The following is a 15,000-nucleotide window of genomic DNA, read 5'->3' as shown; positions in this document are numbered from 1 at the left end:
CAGAGTAATCCTGTAATACTCTTCCATATCAGTAGGTAGTTAAATTCTTTGGAAATGTCGGAAGCAGCGTGCAGGTTAAAAGGCATCTAATGCTTAAATAAAAAATAAACAAAAGGTGAGTGCCCCTAAGAAAAGGCATTGAAGCTTAGGGAAGGCTATGCAGAACGAGACTAAAACTGAACTGGCTACAAAGTCAACAAAAACAAAATGCTGGACAACAGCAAAGAATTACTGTGGAGCAATGACATCCTGCACAAAGTGCATCCGAACATGACATGACAATCAACAATGTCCACACAAGGAAGGATTAAAACTGAAATATTCTTGATTGCCAAAGCAAAGTAGATACGGGAAATACACACAACACAACCTAACTAGTCTGCTGCCTTTAATGCACAACAATACAAACAACCTAACTAGTCTGCTGCCTTTAATGCACAACAATACAAACAACCTAACTAGTCTGCTGCCTTTAATGCACAACAATACAAACAACCTAACTAGTCTGCTGCCCTTAATGCACAAAAATACAAACAACCTAACTAGTCTGTTGCCTTTAATACACACAACCTAACTAGTCTGCTGCCTTTAATACACACAACCTAACTAGTCTGCTGCCTTTAATACACACAACCTAACTAGTCTGCTGCCTTTAATACACACAACCTAACTAGTCTGCTGCCTTTAATACACACAACCTAACTAGTCTGCTGCGTTTAATGCACAACAATACAAACAACCTAACTAGTCTGCTGCCTTTAATACACACAACCTAACTAGTCTGCTGCCTTTAATGCACAACAATACAAACAACCTAACTACAGCCCTTTGAGACACTTGTGATTTAGGGCTATATAAATAAACATTGATTGAACTAGTCTGCTGCCTTTAATACACACAACCTAACTAGTCTGCAGCCTTTAATACACAACAATACACACAACCTAACTAGTCTGCTGCCTGTAATACACGCAACCTAACTAGTCTGTTGCCTTTAATACACAAAACCTAACTAGTCTGCTGCCTTTAATACACACAACCTATTTAGTCTGTTGCCTTTAATACACACAACCTAACTAGTCTGTTGCCTTTAATACACACAACCTATTTAGTCTGTTGCCTTTAATACACACAACCTAACTAGTCTGTTGCCTTTAATACACACAACCTAACTAGTCTGCTGCCTTTAATACACACAACCTAACTAGTCTGCTGCCTTTAATGCACAACAATACAAACAACCTAACTAGTCTGTTGCCTTTAATACACACAACCTAACTAGTCTGCTGCCTTTAATGCACAACAATACAAACAACCTAACTAGTCTGCTGCCTTTAATACACACAACCTAACTAGTCTGCTGCCTTTAATACACACAACCTAACTAGTCTGCTGCCTTTAATACACACAACCTAACTAGTCTGCTGCCTTTAATACACAACAATACACACAACCTAACTAGTCTGCTGCCTTTAATACACGCAACCTAACTTGTCTCCTGCCTTTAATACACACAACCTAACTAGTCTGCTGCCTTTAATACACAACAATACACACAACCTAACTAGTCTGCTGCCTTTAATACACGCAACCTAACTTGTCTCCTGCCTTTAATACACAACAATACACACAACCTAACTAGCCTGCTGCCTTTAATACACACAACCTAACTAGTCTGTTGCCTTTAATACACACAACCTAACTAGCCTGCTGCCTTTAATACACACAACCTAACTAGTCTGTTGTCTTTAATACACACAACCTAACTAGTCTGTTGCCTTTAATACACACAACCTAACTAGCCTGCTGCCTCTAATACACACAACATAACTAGTCTGTTGCCTTTAATACACAAAACCTAACTAGTCCGCTGCCTTTAATACACAAAACCTAATTTTTACCACGCTTTGAACCCTGCGGCTTTTAAAGCATCGCCGTTAATTTATGGATTTTTATTTGTTGACGGCCATAAAGTAAATAGTGTGAGAAAAAAAAACAAGCGAAGACACTGAAAATGTGCGTTATTTATAGGTTGTGCTATGGTGCCATCTTTTTGTATAAGTTTGTTCACTAAATGTCCTTCCGGAAGTAGAAGTGTTCAGTCTTCTAGCCATCCATAGCGTTTTTGCTCAAAAGGTTTCTTCATTCATCACTCCAAGCGACGTTCGTAAGTGTTACACTATAACTAAAACTATTCTTACTTACTACCTCAAAGGAAGACATGAAAACTGCTCCAGGAAAATACCCCAAAAAAAAGAAAAAGCCACCAAAATAGGAGCGCAAGACAAGAACTACAACACTAGACCTATATTGATGCATGCTTGGTTATGGTTTTAAGTCATATCCAACAATTGCGATGACAACTTTTTACTGTCAACTGAGTTTTGTTCTTTAATGATTTCTGCTGGTGGTGTGCCTCCGCATTTTTTCAACGCAAAAAATGTGCCTTGGCTCAAAAAAGGTTGAAAAACACTGGGTTATACTTGAAGTCTTATTGGAGGAAATAATAGAATCCTATTGTCGCAGAAAGCCCAGTTCCACCATTAAGCGTGGCATTGTTAACAGCTGGTTTGTGTTGAAGCTGAGGTAGTGATGTGCGATTGTTTGTTTGTAGCCTCGCAAGATTGAAGAAATCAAAGATTTCCTGCTGACGGCCAGGAGGAAGGATGCCAAGTGTAAGTAGTCCTGTAATTGGACTATTAAGTCTTGTTACTACTAGGACCTGTTTGGAGCTTGGTGGCAGTCCTTGTGCTGTTGTGAGCATGAACACATGTGACCTGTGTGTGTGTGTGTGTGTGTGTGTGTGTGTGTGTGTGTGTGTGTGTGTGTGTGTGTGTGTGTGTGTGTGTGTGTGTGTGTGTGTGTGTGTGTGTGTGTGTGTGTGTGTGTGTGTGTGTGTGTGTGTGTGTGTGTGTGTGTGTGTGTGTGTGTGTGTGTGTGTGTGTGTGTGTGTGTGTGTGTGTGTGTGTGTGTGTGTGTGTGTGTGTGTGTGTGTGTGTGCGCGCAGCCGTAAAGATCAAGAAGAACAAGGACAATGTGAAGTTCAAGGTGCGCTGCAGCAGGTACCTGTACACCCTGGTCATCACTGACAAGGAGAAGGCAGAGAAGCTCAAGCAGTCACTTCCTCCAGGTGAGTTCTGCTCGCTATATGCACCTTTGATTGATTGAAACTTTTATTAGTAGATTGCACAGTACAGTACATATTCCGTACAATTGACCACTAAATGGTAACACCCCAATAAGTTTTTCAACTTGTTTAAGTCGGGGTCCACGTTAATCAATTCCTGGTAAAACTTGACACACATTTACTCACCTCTTTGTCGCTGATGGTTTGCTCCATTTTCTTAAGAACTGATTGTACTTAATGGTCCTTACACTAATTTTGAGTTGTCAAGTTGTATTTAATGATATAAAGTCAATGCACCATTTGATGTTTGCTTGTTGTTTTTTTATTTTACAATAGGATTTAAAAAAAACGTTTTGCTGCTTATGGTTTTTTTCCAGGTCTATAATTGTATTTATTGCAATGATTTTACAAAATTATATACATCTTGTTCTTTAACATTGACCTTTTAAAAAAAATAATTACAAAAAATATTAAATGTTAGGACAAAAAAATGTTTTCTTCACTATAATAGAATTACAACTTTGTTTGCTCCTTGTTCTATTTATTTCAATGTCTATCAAAAGAAAATGTTTTAGTTTTTTTCTTTATTGCAATTATTTTAAAAAGTATACAATAATTTGTCTTTTGACATTACAGTGAATGTTAAACAATGAACATGTAAAAGAAAGATAATTGTATTATATAATGGTCACGCTAAAAGTTACACTACTTGTTCCTATTTTTAAAAAAATAATGTTTTTCAGGGTTGTCAAACTTGTTTTTATTTGAAGTCCACATCAGTTATTGCTGTCCTTTAAGTGCTGCTTGTAACACAATGTTGGATTTTGCCTGTGCATTTACTGTCAAACATGTCTTTTACAATGTATTATAAGTGGAAAACAGTACCACACTTTTCTTTTTAATTCTGGCAACTGAGCTGCCAGTTTTTACGGTTAAAATGTGGGACTGTTTTTCCACTTTACAATAATTCACTGTAAAAACCCTAACTTACAGTACTAGAGTTAACTAACTACTAGAGTGGTTTCAAGTTACAGTAAAATGCTGCATTGTCATTTAAGTGTACAATTTAATTGGTAGCTTGCTTTGAAATCATAGCTCAAGCAGATATTTTAGGTATTTGGATGTAAACAAAAACATTGTTTAGAAAAATAAATGTTACAATAATGGATAACTGATTAAAGATGTAATTTCATGCAGTAAATGTTATGTCAAAGTGGAAAGGAGGATTACACATTTAAGAAAAGATAAAGTACTCTATTGGCACATTATTTCCAAGTGTCATAAAATGATGAGTTAAAAGGTGTGGTGGATGTAAATGTGATGTTCTTGTCTCTGCAGGTCTGGCTGTCAAGGAGCTGAAGTAAACTTGTGATGTAAAGAGAATTGTAATAAAAATTGGAAAAGCAATCAGTTGTCCATCCATCCATCCATCCATCTTCTTCCGCTTATCCGAGGTCGGGTCACGGGGGCAGCAGCCTAAGCAGGGAAGTCCCCTCTCCCCAGCCACTTCGTCCAGCTCTTCCCGGGGGATCCCGAGGCGTTCCCAGGCCAGCCAGGAGACATAGTCTTCCAAACATGTCCTGGGTCTTCCCCGTGGCCTCCTACCGGTTGGACGTGCCCTAAACACCTCCCTAGGGAGGCGTTCGGGTGGCATCCTGACCAGATGCCCGAACCACCTCATCTGGCTCCTCTCCATGTGGAGGAGCAGCGGCTTTACTTTGAGCTCCTCCCGGATGGCAAAGCTTCTCACCCTATCTCTAAGGGAGAGCCCCGCCACCCGGCGGAGGAAACTCATTTCAGCCGCTTGTACCCGTGATCTTGTCCTTTCTGTCATAACCCAAAGCTCATGACCATAGGTGAGGATGGGAACGTAGATCGACCGGTAAATTGAGAGCTTTGCTCCTTCACCACAACGCATCGATACAGCGTCCACATTACTGAAGACGCCGCACCGATCCGCCTGTCAATCTCAAGATCCACTTTTCCCTCACTCGTGAACAAGACTCCGAGGTACTTGAACTCCTCCACCTGGGGCAGGGTCTCCTCCGCAACCTGGAGATGGCACTCCACCCTTTTCCGGGCGAGAACCATGGACTCGGACTTGGAGGTGCTGATTCTCATCCCAGTCGCTTCACACTCGGCTGCGAACCGATCCAGTTAAAGCTGAAGATCCCGGCCAGTTGAAGCCATCAGGACCACATCATCTGCAAAAAGCAGAGACCTAATCCTGCAGCCACCAAAGTGGATCCCCTCAACGCCCTGACCGCGTCTAGAAATTCTGTCCATAAAAGTTATGAACAGAATGGGTGACAAAGGGCAGCCTTGGCGTAGTCCAACCCTCACTAAAACCGGGTCTGACTTACTGCCGGCAATGCGGACCAAGCTCTGGCACTGATCATACAGGGAGCGGACCGCCACAATCAGACAGTCCGATACCCCATACTCTCTGAGCACTTCCCGAGGGACACGGTCCAATGCCTTCTCCAAGTCCACAAAACACATGTAGACTGGTTGGGCAAACTCCCGTGCACCCTCAAGGACCCTGCCCAGAGTATAGAGCTGCTCCACAGTTCCAATCAGTTGTGTTGACTGAAATCTACAAGTTTGTTGAACCTCACACGGATTATTTGATGAAACATTTCAGTCTAGTTTAAAGTTTTAAAGAAAGTATTGTTTTGTTGTTAATGATAGTGAAGCTGCTTTCCAACTTGTGATTATTTCAATGTTTTGAAAGAGAAACTCACTTAATGAGGTGACAATAAAGCAGTCTGACAACTTTAATGATCTACAAGGGAAATTGTTTGAAATCTGGACTTTTGTCAAATGTTACTGTGCAATCTATAAACTGCTCGATCCAATATAATGTGTAGTATTCAGTACTGTTTTAGCGACTTGTATTTAAAACATGCCATTATTAAGATGTTAGAAGTGCGCCATCGTGTTTGTCCAGCAGGTGGCGGCAAAGCAGCGCTTCACTCTGCTCGTCTTCAAGCAGCAAACTGGGACAAAAGCCACATGACATGAAAAGGCTCGCTCAGTCCCCCACTCAACGTGGACACCCCTCGTGGACACTTGTGTCCGTCACGACCCCGCCCCCACTCCTTCAAGGGTCACGCATCCCCACTGGGTGGCGTCGCGCGCTCCCGCTCGGTGGTGGCCGCGCGCCGTGGGTCCGGAGCAAGACGCGCGTCCACGCACACGCGAGATTACTCCTGGACCGAACCGGATCGGGACATCCTCGCGTGCTCGCACAGCGTGTTTTTGGAGTGGCGGTGCGTGTACACCCCCACGCCGCACCGAGCATGTTCCCGTCCCGGCCTTTGTCTCACGCGAGACGGCACCGCTGAGAGCAACTTTGGCCTTAAAACGCGTGGAGGCTGCGTTTATTTCAACTTTTGCATTTTTTTTTGTGGTAGTTTTTCTTCTTGGTTGTTTTTAAGCCGCCGAGCAGGGATGTCTTCTTCTCGCGTGGATTACATCGCGCCGTGGTGGACTTACTGGCTGCACAATTTCCCCCACATCAACCTGCGGTTCCAGCCCGTGGACAACGTCTTCCAGCCCGAGGACGAGAACTACCAGCAGGTCGGTATCGATTAGGACACTACATTAGGTACACCGGAGGTAGGCTGTCCCTAATATTTGGACTCGAACCAAGAGGACCAAAACATTAGGAACAGCCCCCGCCCCCCTCCACCATGCCAATCAATCACTAATCATAATCAATTAATAACTAATATGTCCCATTGCAGAAGCTTTTGGTGTACCTAATGCTGTGGCCATGCTGGCATAAGTGAGGAACATTATTATTGATGCATAAAGTTGAGAGTACAGTAGAACTTCACTTCATTCAAACATGTCCATTTATTTTCTTATTTTTAATTGTTTTTATTTTTATGAAAAGCATGTTAGTATATATTTTTTTTTTGCATTTGACCCACTTTGAACTGTATCCATCCATCCATCCATCCATTTCTACCGCTCATTCCCCTTGGGGTCACGGGGGGTGCTGCAGCCTATCTCAGCTACAATCGGGGGGAAGGCGGGGTACACCCTGGACAAGTCGACTTTGAACTATTTGACACAGTAAAATATATGCATGTATTTTTGTATTTATTTTTCATTACTATTTTTTAAAAATGCATATTTATTGATGTTTTATTTTTATAGACTACAGAACATTTAACACTTTATTTAATATAAAAACCACGTAAAACTGACAATGCATTTATATATTTTTTTAATTCTAATGTATATTTATTAGATTTTTCTCTATTCTTACTATAATTTTATATATTTTATTATTTGTTAGAAATATAAAAATAAAAAAATAATTCCTATATACGTAAAACTTTTTAATAAAATTGTATTCGTCATAAAAACCACTATGTTACGCAAGGTAAATCTATGCATTTATTTGTGGATTTTTATTTAATTTCTATTATATTATTTTTAATATGTATCATTAATTAATGTTTTATTTTTGTTTTATTTTAGTAGCTTGTACAAAACATTTAACACTTTTTATTCAATATAAAAACCACTATGTTACGCAAGGTAAATCTATGCATTTATTTGTGGATTTTTATTTAATTTCTATCATATTATTTTTAATATGTATCATTAATTAATGTTTTATTTTTGTTTTATTTTAGTAGCTTGTACAAAACATTCAACACTTTTTATTCAATATAAAAACCACTATGTTACGCAAGGTAAATCCATGCATTTATTTGTGGATTTTTATTTAATTTGTATTATATTATTTTTAATATGTATCATTAATTAATGTTTCATTTTTGTTTTATTTTAGTAGCTGGTACAAAACATTCAACACTTTTTATTCAATATAAAAACCACTATGTTACGCAAGGTAAATCTGCATTTATTTGTGGATTTTTATTTAATTTCTATTATATTATTTTTAATATGTATCATTAATTAATGTTTTATTTTTGTTTTATTTTAGTAGCTGGTACAAAACATTTAACACTTTTTATTCAATATAAAAATAATATTTATTTAGTTGTGCATATATTTATTCGATTTTTTTTCCTGTTACTCCAATTTCATATATTTTATTAATATTTATTATAATTTTTCTGATTTATTTTTTCATTCTTATTTTTAAAAAGTATACAGAACTTTTTTTTACACTTGATTCCGTTGTGAAAACCACTTAGAACTATGCGACACAAGATATATCAATGCATTTATTTGTGTATTTTATTGTATTACTATTATATTATTTATTAGAATATTATTGCATGTGTTTATTTATATTAGTATTTTGTATTATGTTTTAATATATATTATTAATCTTTAAATTTAAAAAAAAATAGTATACTATACAGAACCATGTGACACAATGCATTTACATTTATTTTCTAGTTGTGTGTAAATTAATAATAATAATAATACATTTAATTTGTAAAGCACTTTACATTTGTCAATCTCAAAGTGCAACAGAGTTTAAAAGGATACAAGAGTAGTTAAAAACACAAAACATCTTAAAAATAAAATAAAAAAATTAATAAAAAATTCAAATAATTTATTTATACATTTTATATATTTTATCAATATTTATTAAAATTATTATAATTTTTTTTTTTTCATTTTTAAACAAATATCACTGCATTTACCTACAGCACCGTGTGTAATCATTGCCTAACGTTACAAGTCAAACAAATACTTCTTATATTATCTGCATGTGTATTATTACTCTGGAATGTCTCTAAAATGGCCCGAATAATACCACCAATGTCTGACTTAATTGGCCGATAACGAGGCCCGTAATTGGCGACACGTACAATATCCTTTATACAGTGCGACGTGTTGTAACGTGCATGTGACCGACATTTGTCAGCGTATTGTTTTGTTTCCACGACTGCGACTCCGGTGTGCGCTGACCTAATGGCTCATCATTTCATTAAAGAGGAGGAGTCACATGACCGACTGGAGCACTCCTGATTGACCGGCGGAGTTGTTGTGTGCACCAAAATCCTTGAATGGGATGGGATGGAGTGTGTGTGTGTGTGTGTGTGTGTGTGTGTGTGTGTGTGTGTGTGTGTGTGTGTGTGTGTGTGTGTGTGTGTGTGTGTGTGTTTGTGTGTTGGGGGGAAAAAGACATCATGTGTAGGTCAGCAGGTTGGACCTCATCTGACTTCCCTTTCCTGCGTCCATATTTGGCAGCTGTACCTAATCTTGTGTCCCATCAGGGTAAAATATCTCCCTAGCTCGAGTTGCAATAATGCTAACAACACGCACGTTTAACGGTTTGCGAGGGCTCGAAGTGGGGACTTAAGAATACGGAATTAGATTTTAGAACTTTGTCTTTGCGTGTCCGTAGAAGACGGCGATAAATGTTTGACGAGCGTCGGAAAACACGGCTAAGCCGTTAAAGCTGGCGCTATCCTTCACGTGCCGACTTGTCGATCGTGACGTAATTGTATTATTTACCAGGCAGGAAGCTAGCCGGTTTACGCAAAAGCAAAAAAAATGTATTTTCCTAATTTTGAATGAGGAAGTAGCTTGCTAGCTAGCTAACAAAAAAAAATTTTTATAGTTGAGCTTTGCTAGCGGTAAAGTTGTGTCTTATTAAGCAAAATCAACATATTTTTGGGGAAAATATCTCGATTAAGACAGGGTTTTATTCATTTTTATTTTCACTCGTATCAGCCTTCATGAACCAGGAAAGTTGCTAACAAGCTAACAAATGTTAGCTTGTTTTTCTCACTTTTTAACAGTTAAGCCACGATAGAAGTAAATTTATATCTTAACTGTATGAGGCAATTCCTGGAGGAATTGCGTGTGAACGCTCCATTGCTGAAGTTGAACTGAAAATGCTGACAGAATGTGGTACGAGTGTAAGAATAGTTAGAAATGGTTTGAATGTTGAAGAGTTTGAATCTCCAGGAAAACCGGGAATTTGGTTTGGTGCTTGGGAAAGTGTTAGCTTGAATGTCCAGGATGAGTGGAATGTGTTGACGTTGGAATGGTTTGAATAAGTTGAAAAATGTGCAACTTGGAAAAATGTCCTATTCATTTCAATGGGAACTTCCTGGAAATTTGGGAATTTTGGGAAACGTGGGATTTTTTTTTTTTTAAATGATAATGAGCTGGATTGGTTGGATGTTGGAATTGTTTAAATCGGTCAAGAAATGTTGAAGTAGTAACAGTTTTTTAATTGAGAAATTCTACTATGGAACTCCTGGAATTTCAGGAAAACCTGGAATGTTTCTAGTTCTTAAACCAACTTGGTTTCTTTGTCCTGGTGGTGGAACAGTTGAAATGTGATGAAAAAGGGAAAATGAGTAGTCAAACGAAAAAGGTTGGAAATAGGGTTTGAAAAAACAAAAACAGGAATTCCTGGAAATTTGTTGAACGTGGAAAAAATGTATTTTGAATGTCTAGGATGAGTGGAATGTGTTGATGAAAAATGTGAGAGTTGTGCAATTTGGAAACATGTCCCATTCATTTCAATGGGAACTTCCTGGAAATTTGGGAATTTGGGGAAAAGCGGGATTTAAAAAAAAAATTAGGAGCATGAATGTCCTGAATGAGCAGTTTTTTAATTAAGAAATGGTATTATGGAATGCCTGGAATTTCAGGAAATTCCTGACTAAGAAAAATGTGTTGACGGTGGAACAGTTGAAATGGGATGAAAAAGGGAAAAGGAGTAGTCAAACGAAAAAGGTTGGAAATAAGGTTAAAATACCAGGAATTCCTGGAAATTTGTAGAATGTGGGAAAATGGTAGTTTGAATGTCCAGGATGAGTTGCATGTGTTGAAGGTTTGAATAGGTTGAAGAATGTGGGAATTGTGGAAGTTTGAAAAACGGACAATTCATTTTGAATGGGGAAAATGACACAAAAAAAAAAGGGATTATGGGAAATCCGGGAATTTTTTTAGAATTGTTGAAGTCGAGCACACAATTCCCAAACAGGCTGAATATTTTGAAGTTGGAACAGTTTGAATCACATGAAAATGTGGGAATTGTGGAACTTTGAAGGAATGTCCCATTGATTTAAATGGGAATTTTCCAAAAAATTGGGAATTTCGGGAAAAGCGGGAATTTTTTCAAAAATTAAAACATAAATAAAAACCTTGAATGAGTTGAAATGGTTGGTGTTGAAATGTTTCAAATCGGTCGAGAAATGTTGAAGTAGTAACATGTAGAATTGAAAAAAAGGTATTACAGAATTCCTGGAATTTTGCCAAAACCTGGAAATTTTCCAGTTTAAAAAAAAATTGTTTTTTGGTCCTAATTAAGAGGAATGTTTTGATGGTGGAAGGAGTAGTCGCCAGAAAAAAGGTTGGAAATAGGGCTTTGGAAAACCAGGAATTCTGGAAAATCCTGGATTTGTTTTTTTACTTGGAAAAAGGGTAGTTTGAATTACCAGGGTGGTGGAATGTGTTGAAGGTGGAATATTTTGAATGGGTTAAAAAATGTGGAAATGGTAACAGTTTGATAAATGGCCAATTCATTTTGAATGTGAAACGAAAAAGGTTGGAAATAAGGTTAAAAAAAAAACAGGAATTCCTGGAAATGTGTAGAATGTGGGAAAATGGTAGTTTGAATGTCCAGGATGAGTTGAATGTGTTGAAGGTGGAATGGTTTGAATAGTTTGAAGAATGTGGGAATTGTGGAAGTTTGAAAAACGGAACAATTCATTTTGAATGGGGAAAATGACCACAAAAAAAAGGGATTATGGGAAATCCGGGAATTGTTTTAGGAATTGTTGAAGTCGAGCACACAATTCCCAAACAGGCTGAATATTTTAAAGTTGGAACAGTTAGGAATCAAATGAAAAATGTGGGAATTGTGGAACTTTGAAGGAATGTCCCATTGATTTAAATGGGAATTTCGGGAAAAGCGGGAATTTTTTCAAAAATGGTAAAAAAAATAGATAAATAAAAAAAACCTTGAAGGAGTTGAAATGGTTGGTGTTGAAATTTTTCAAATCGGTCGAGAAACATTGAAGTAGTAACATGTTGAATTGAAAAAAAGTTATTACAGAATTCCTGGAATTTGGGGAAAACCGGGAATTTTTCCAGTTTAAAAAAAAATTGGCTTTTTTATTTCACTTTTGTTATGTTTTTGTTAATTTTAATAGTATTTTTAGAATGTGCCGTGGGCTTTTAAAACATTAGCTGTGGGCCACAAATGGTAAAAAAAAAAAAAATTAAATAAATAATCTGCGTCCTTTCTGATTTCAATGCGTTAAAAAGACACAAAAAGTGCGTTAACGCCAACATTGCTTGACAGTATAACAAAATAAGTCACACTTATATTCTGTAACATTCACAGTTTTAGGAAAAAAAGTGCAGAGGTAGAAATATTCAAAATAACCTCTTGTATATAATGTAAACATAAATAATGCCTCAAAAGAAGTTAATTACATTTAAACAAAAAACAGCAGACGAGCTCTTGCCCTGCACAGCTGTTTTGTGCTTTGTAGTGTCCATATGGGCTTGTAGATCTTTATTTGCCACAGATATACACGTTCCTGCTTTGCACACAGTGCATTCTGCTTCCCATGTGTCATGGCCAGGACCAAAACACGAATACTTTTCCCGCAAATCATCCGTGAAGTTGCATTTACGTTTCGGCATTTCTTGTTTTCATGTCTCTCTCCACTCACTAGCTCTCTCGCTCTGTGTCTCTGCCCCTCCCTCGCCAATGTTGTCGCATGCGCACACCTTCACAGTTTGTTTTTTTGTAACCCCTTCTTAACTTAACACTGAACGTACATTGAAAATACACGCAACCTTAATTCAAAATGCCCGACATTTGAGGCATTTAAGAAACCCCGCCCGGACACCCCCGCAAAAGAGGACATGTCCGTGGAAAAGAGGACGTATGGTCAGCCTATTTTTTTCCCTGATTTTTCCATGAAGTAAATGGTAAATGGGTTATACTTATATAGCGCTTTTCTACCTTCAAGGTACTCAAAGCGCTTTGACACTATTTCCACATTCACCCATTCACACACACATTCACACACTGATGGCGGGAGCTGCCATGCAAGGCCCTAACCACGACCCATCAGGAGCAAGGGTGAAGTGTCTTGCTCAAGGACACAACGGACGTGACGAGGTTGGTAGAAGGTGGGGATTGAACCAGGAACCCTCAGGTTGCTGGCACGGCCACTCTCCCAACTGCGCCACGCCGTCCCCCAAGTCAACCACAAAGAACCAGGAAGTACTAGCTAGCTAACAAATATGGCGGCTCTACATTGTTTTCCGCATTTTCTTCTACAGTTGAGTCATGGTGGAAGTAACATTTCATCTTACTAACTGGTTAGCAAGCAGGGTTACGCAAAAACAACTTGGCTTTTTCGGAGGATTTCAATTAAGACGTCGTTTTATTCATTTATTTTTACTTGTATTATTTTTCATCCACCATAGAAGATGCTAACTAGCTAACAAATACGCAAAAACCATGAAATATTTGTGGAATATTTTGATAAAGACACAGTTTTATTCCCTGATTTTTCAATTACATCATTTTCTAAGAACCAGGAAGTACTAGCTAGCTAACAAATTTGGCGGCTCTCCATTGTTTTCCGCATTTTCTTCTACAGTTGAGTCATGGTGGAAGTAACATTTCATCTTACTAACTGGTTAGCAAGCAGGGTTACGCAAAAACAACTTAGCTCTTTCGGAGAATTTCAATTAAGACGCCCTTTTATTCATTTATTTTCACTCGCATCATCCTTCATGACTTGCTAGCTCGCTAACAAACATGACGGACCCCCATTGTTTCCCCCACTTTTGTTAACAACCGAGCTTCGGTGGAGCTTGAGTGTCGACCTATTTTGATACAGTTTCTGTGAACCAGGTAATGATTCTATGATGCTAAATGCTAACTTGTTTGCATGCAAGCTATCTGTTGTTATGGTTTGAGGAGGCAACGAGGAGAAAAACAAGGCGCACCCTCTTCAACTCCCGGCGGCAAAATCAAGAATAAAGAAGTCTGCTCTTCCTTGGATACGAGGGATGTGGCGGGGGGGTTGGATTTGTCCTTTTGTTAGGATCTCCCGAGGGCTGGGTTTGGGTTTTGTGGTCCCGGGAGGAGAGGTTTCTTTCTTTTTTTATTCCAGAAAGATAGTCTCCTAGCAAAGAGCTGTACATATAGCACAACGTTTGAAGATTTAAAGGATGTTGTCGTTGAAGCTCCTACTTCCTACTACCACCCCCCTCCCGCACCTCCATTACTCGAGCGTGTCTCGTTTACTGGGACTTAATGGCATCCCAGCTGGGAGCGCGGCCCGGGCCCAGTCGAGCGCACTGTGCCGGAAAGACCCCTCGGTTCCCCCGAGGCGTGGAGTGGAGCGTCACAAAGGGTGACAAGGAGTGGGACTGATGATGGTGGAGACTGGGGGGTGGGGGGGAGGTTGCCTTGTAACGACGCCAGTTAGAGTGCATTAGTAGTGGAAGGTTTATCTTCTCCGCACTGGTGAGGTCCTACTGGACACACAAGAAAACTGCAGATATCCCAGACAAATACCCATAGTAGGAAGAAATGGTAATAAAAACAACCCGTCCCCTGGGTCAAACTGTGGCCAACAACCTTTTACAGGCAAGTAGAAAAATAATGTGTGGCTGGTCCATGAGATTGTTGGTATACCTCACTCGCTGGCGACCTCAAGAGCAGTGATCGGGTTGAAGGCTGGGGTTTTTTTTAGCTCGGGAGCCAGCATGCTCGAACAACCCAGATCCGAATCCCGGCGGAACCGAAAAAGCAGGGACTGAACAGGCGGGTTAAAGCGGTGCCGTGACTCGGATGAGAGTGAGATTTAGTGGGGTGAGCGTTTCGGAGGCCTGGACCATGAGAACGTTAGTATCCTATTCACATTTTTGTCAACCCCATT

General features: G+C 39.0%; 2 protein-coding genes across 5 annotated transcripts in view; both read left to right on the top strand.

Annotated features, from left to right (window-relative positions):
* LOC133655236 (large ribosomal subunit protein eL38) overlaps nucleotides 1-4,534 on the top strand; it is a 5,198-nt gene extending 664 nt beyond the window's left edge. Inside the window, exons 3-5 of the mRNA XM_062055207.1 lie at nucleotides 2,615-2,675; nucleotides 3,008-3,130; nucleotides 4,466-4,534. Of these exons, the coding sequence (XP_061911191.1) occupies nucleotides 2,615-2,675; nucleotides 3,008-3,130; nucleotides 4,466-4,491 (210 nt within the window). The 3' untranslated portion in view covers nucleotides 4,492-4,534. The remainder of the gene's footprint in view (nucleotides 1-2,614; nucleotides 2,676-3,007; nucleotides 3,131-4,465) is intronic.
* Nucleotides 4,535-6,202: 1,668 nt separating this feature from the next.
* The window catches only part of LOC133656305 (protein tweety homolog 2-like), a 115,489-nt gene continuing 106,691 nt past the window's right edge, over nucleotides 6,203-15,000 (top strand). For all 4 annotated transcript variants that reach the window (XM_062057327.1, XM_062057325.1, XM_062057326.1 and 1 more), the window contains exon 1: nucleotides 6,203-6,709. In XM_062057327.1, the coding sequence (XP_061913311.1) occupies nucleotides 6,581-6,709 (129 nt within the window). In that variant the 5' untranslated portion in view covers nucleotides 6,203-6,580. The remainder of the gene's footprint in view (nucleotides 6,710-15,000) is intronic.

The sequence above is a fragment of the Entelurus aequoreus genome, linkage group LG08 (assembly GCF_033978785.1).
Source record: "Entelurus aequoreus isolate RoL-2023_Sb linkage group LG08, RoL_Eaeq_v1.1, whole genome shotgun sequence".
Classification (NCBI taxonomy): domain Eukaryota; kingdom Metazoa; phylum Chordata; class Actinopteri; order Syngnathiformes; family Syngnathidae; genus Entelurus; species Entelurus aequoreus.
The sequence above is the reverse complement of the archived record's forward strand: the minus strand, read 5'-3'. Positions and strand labels throughout refer to the sequence as shown.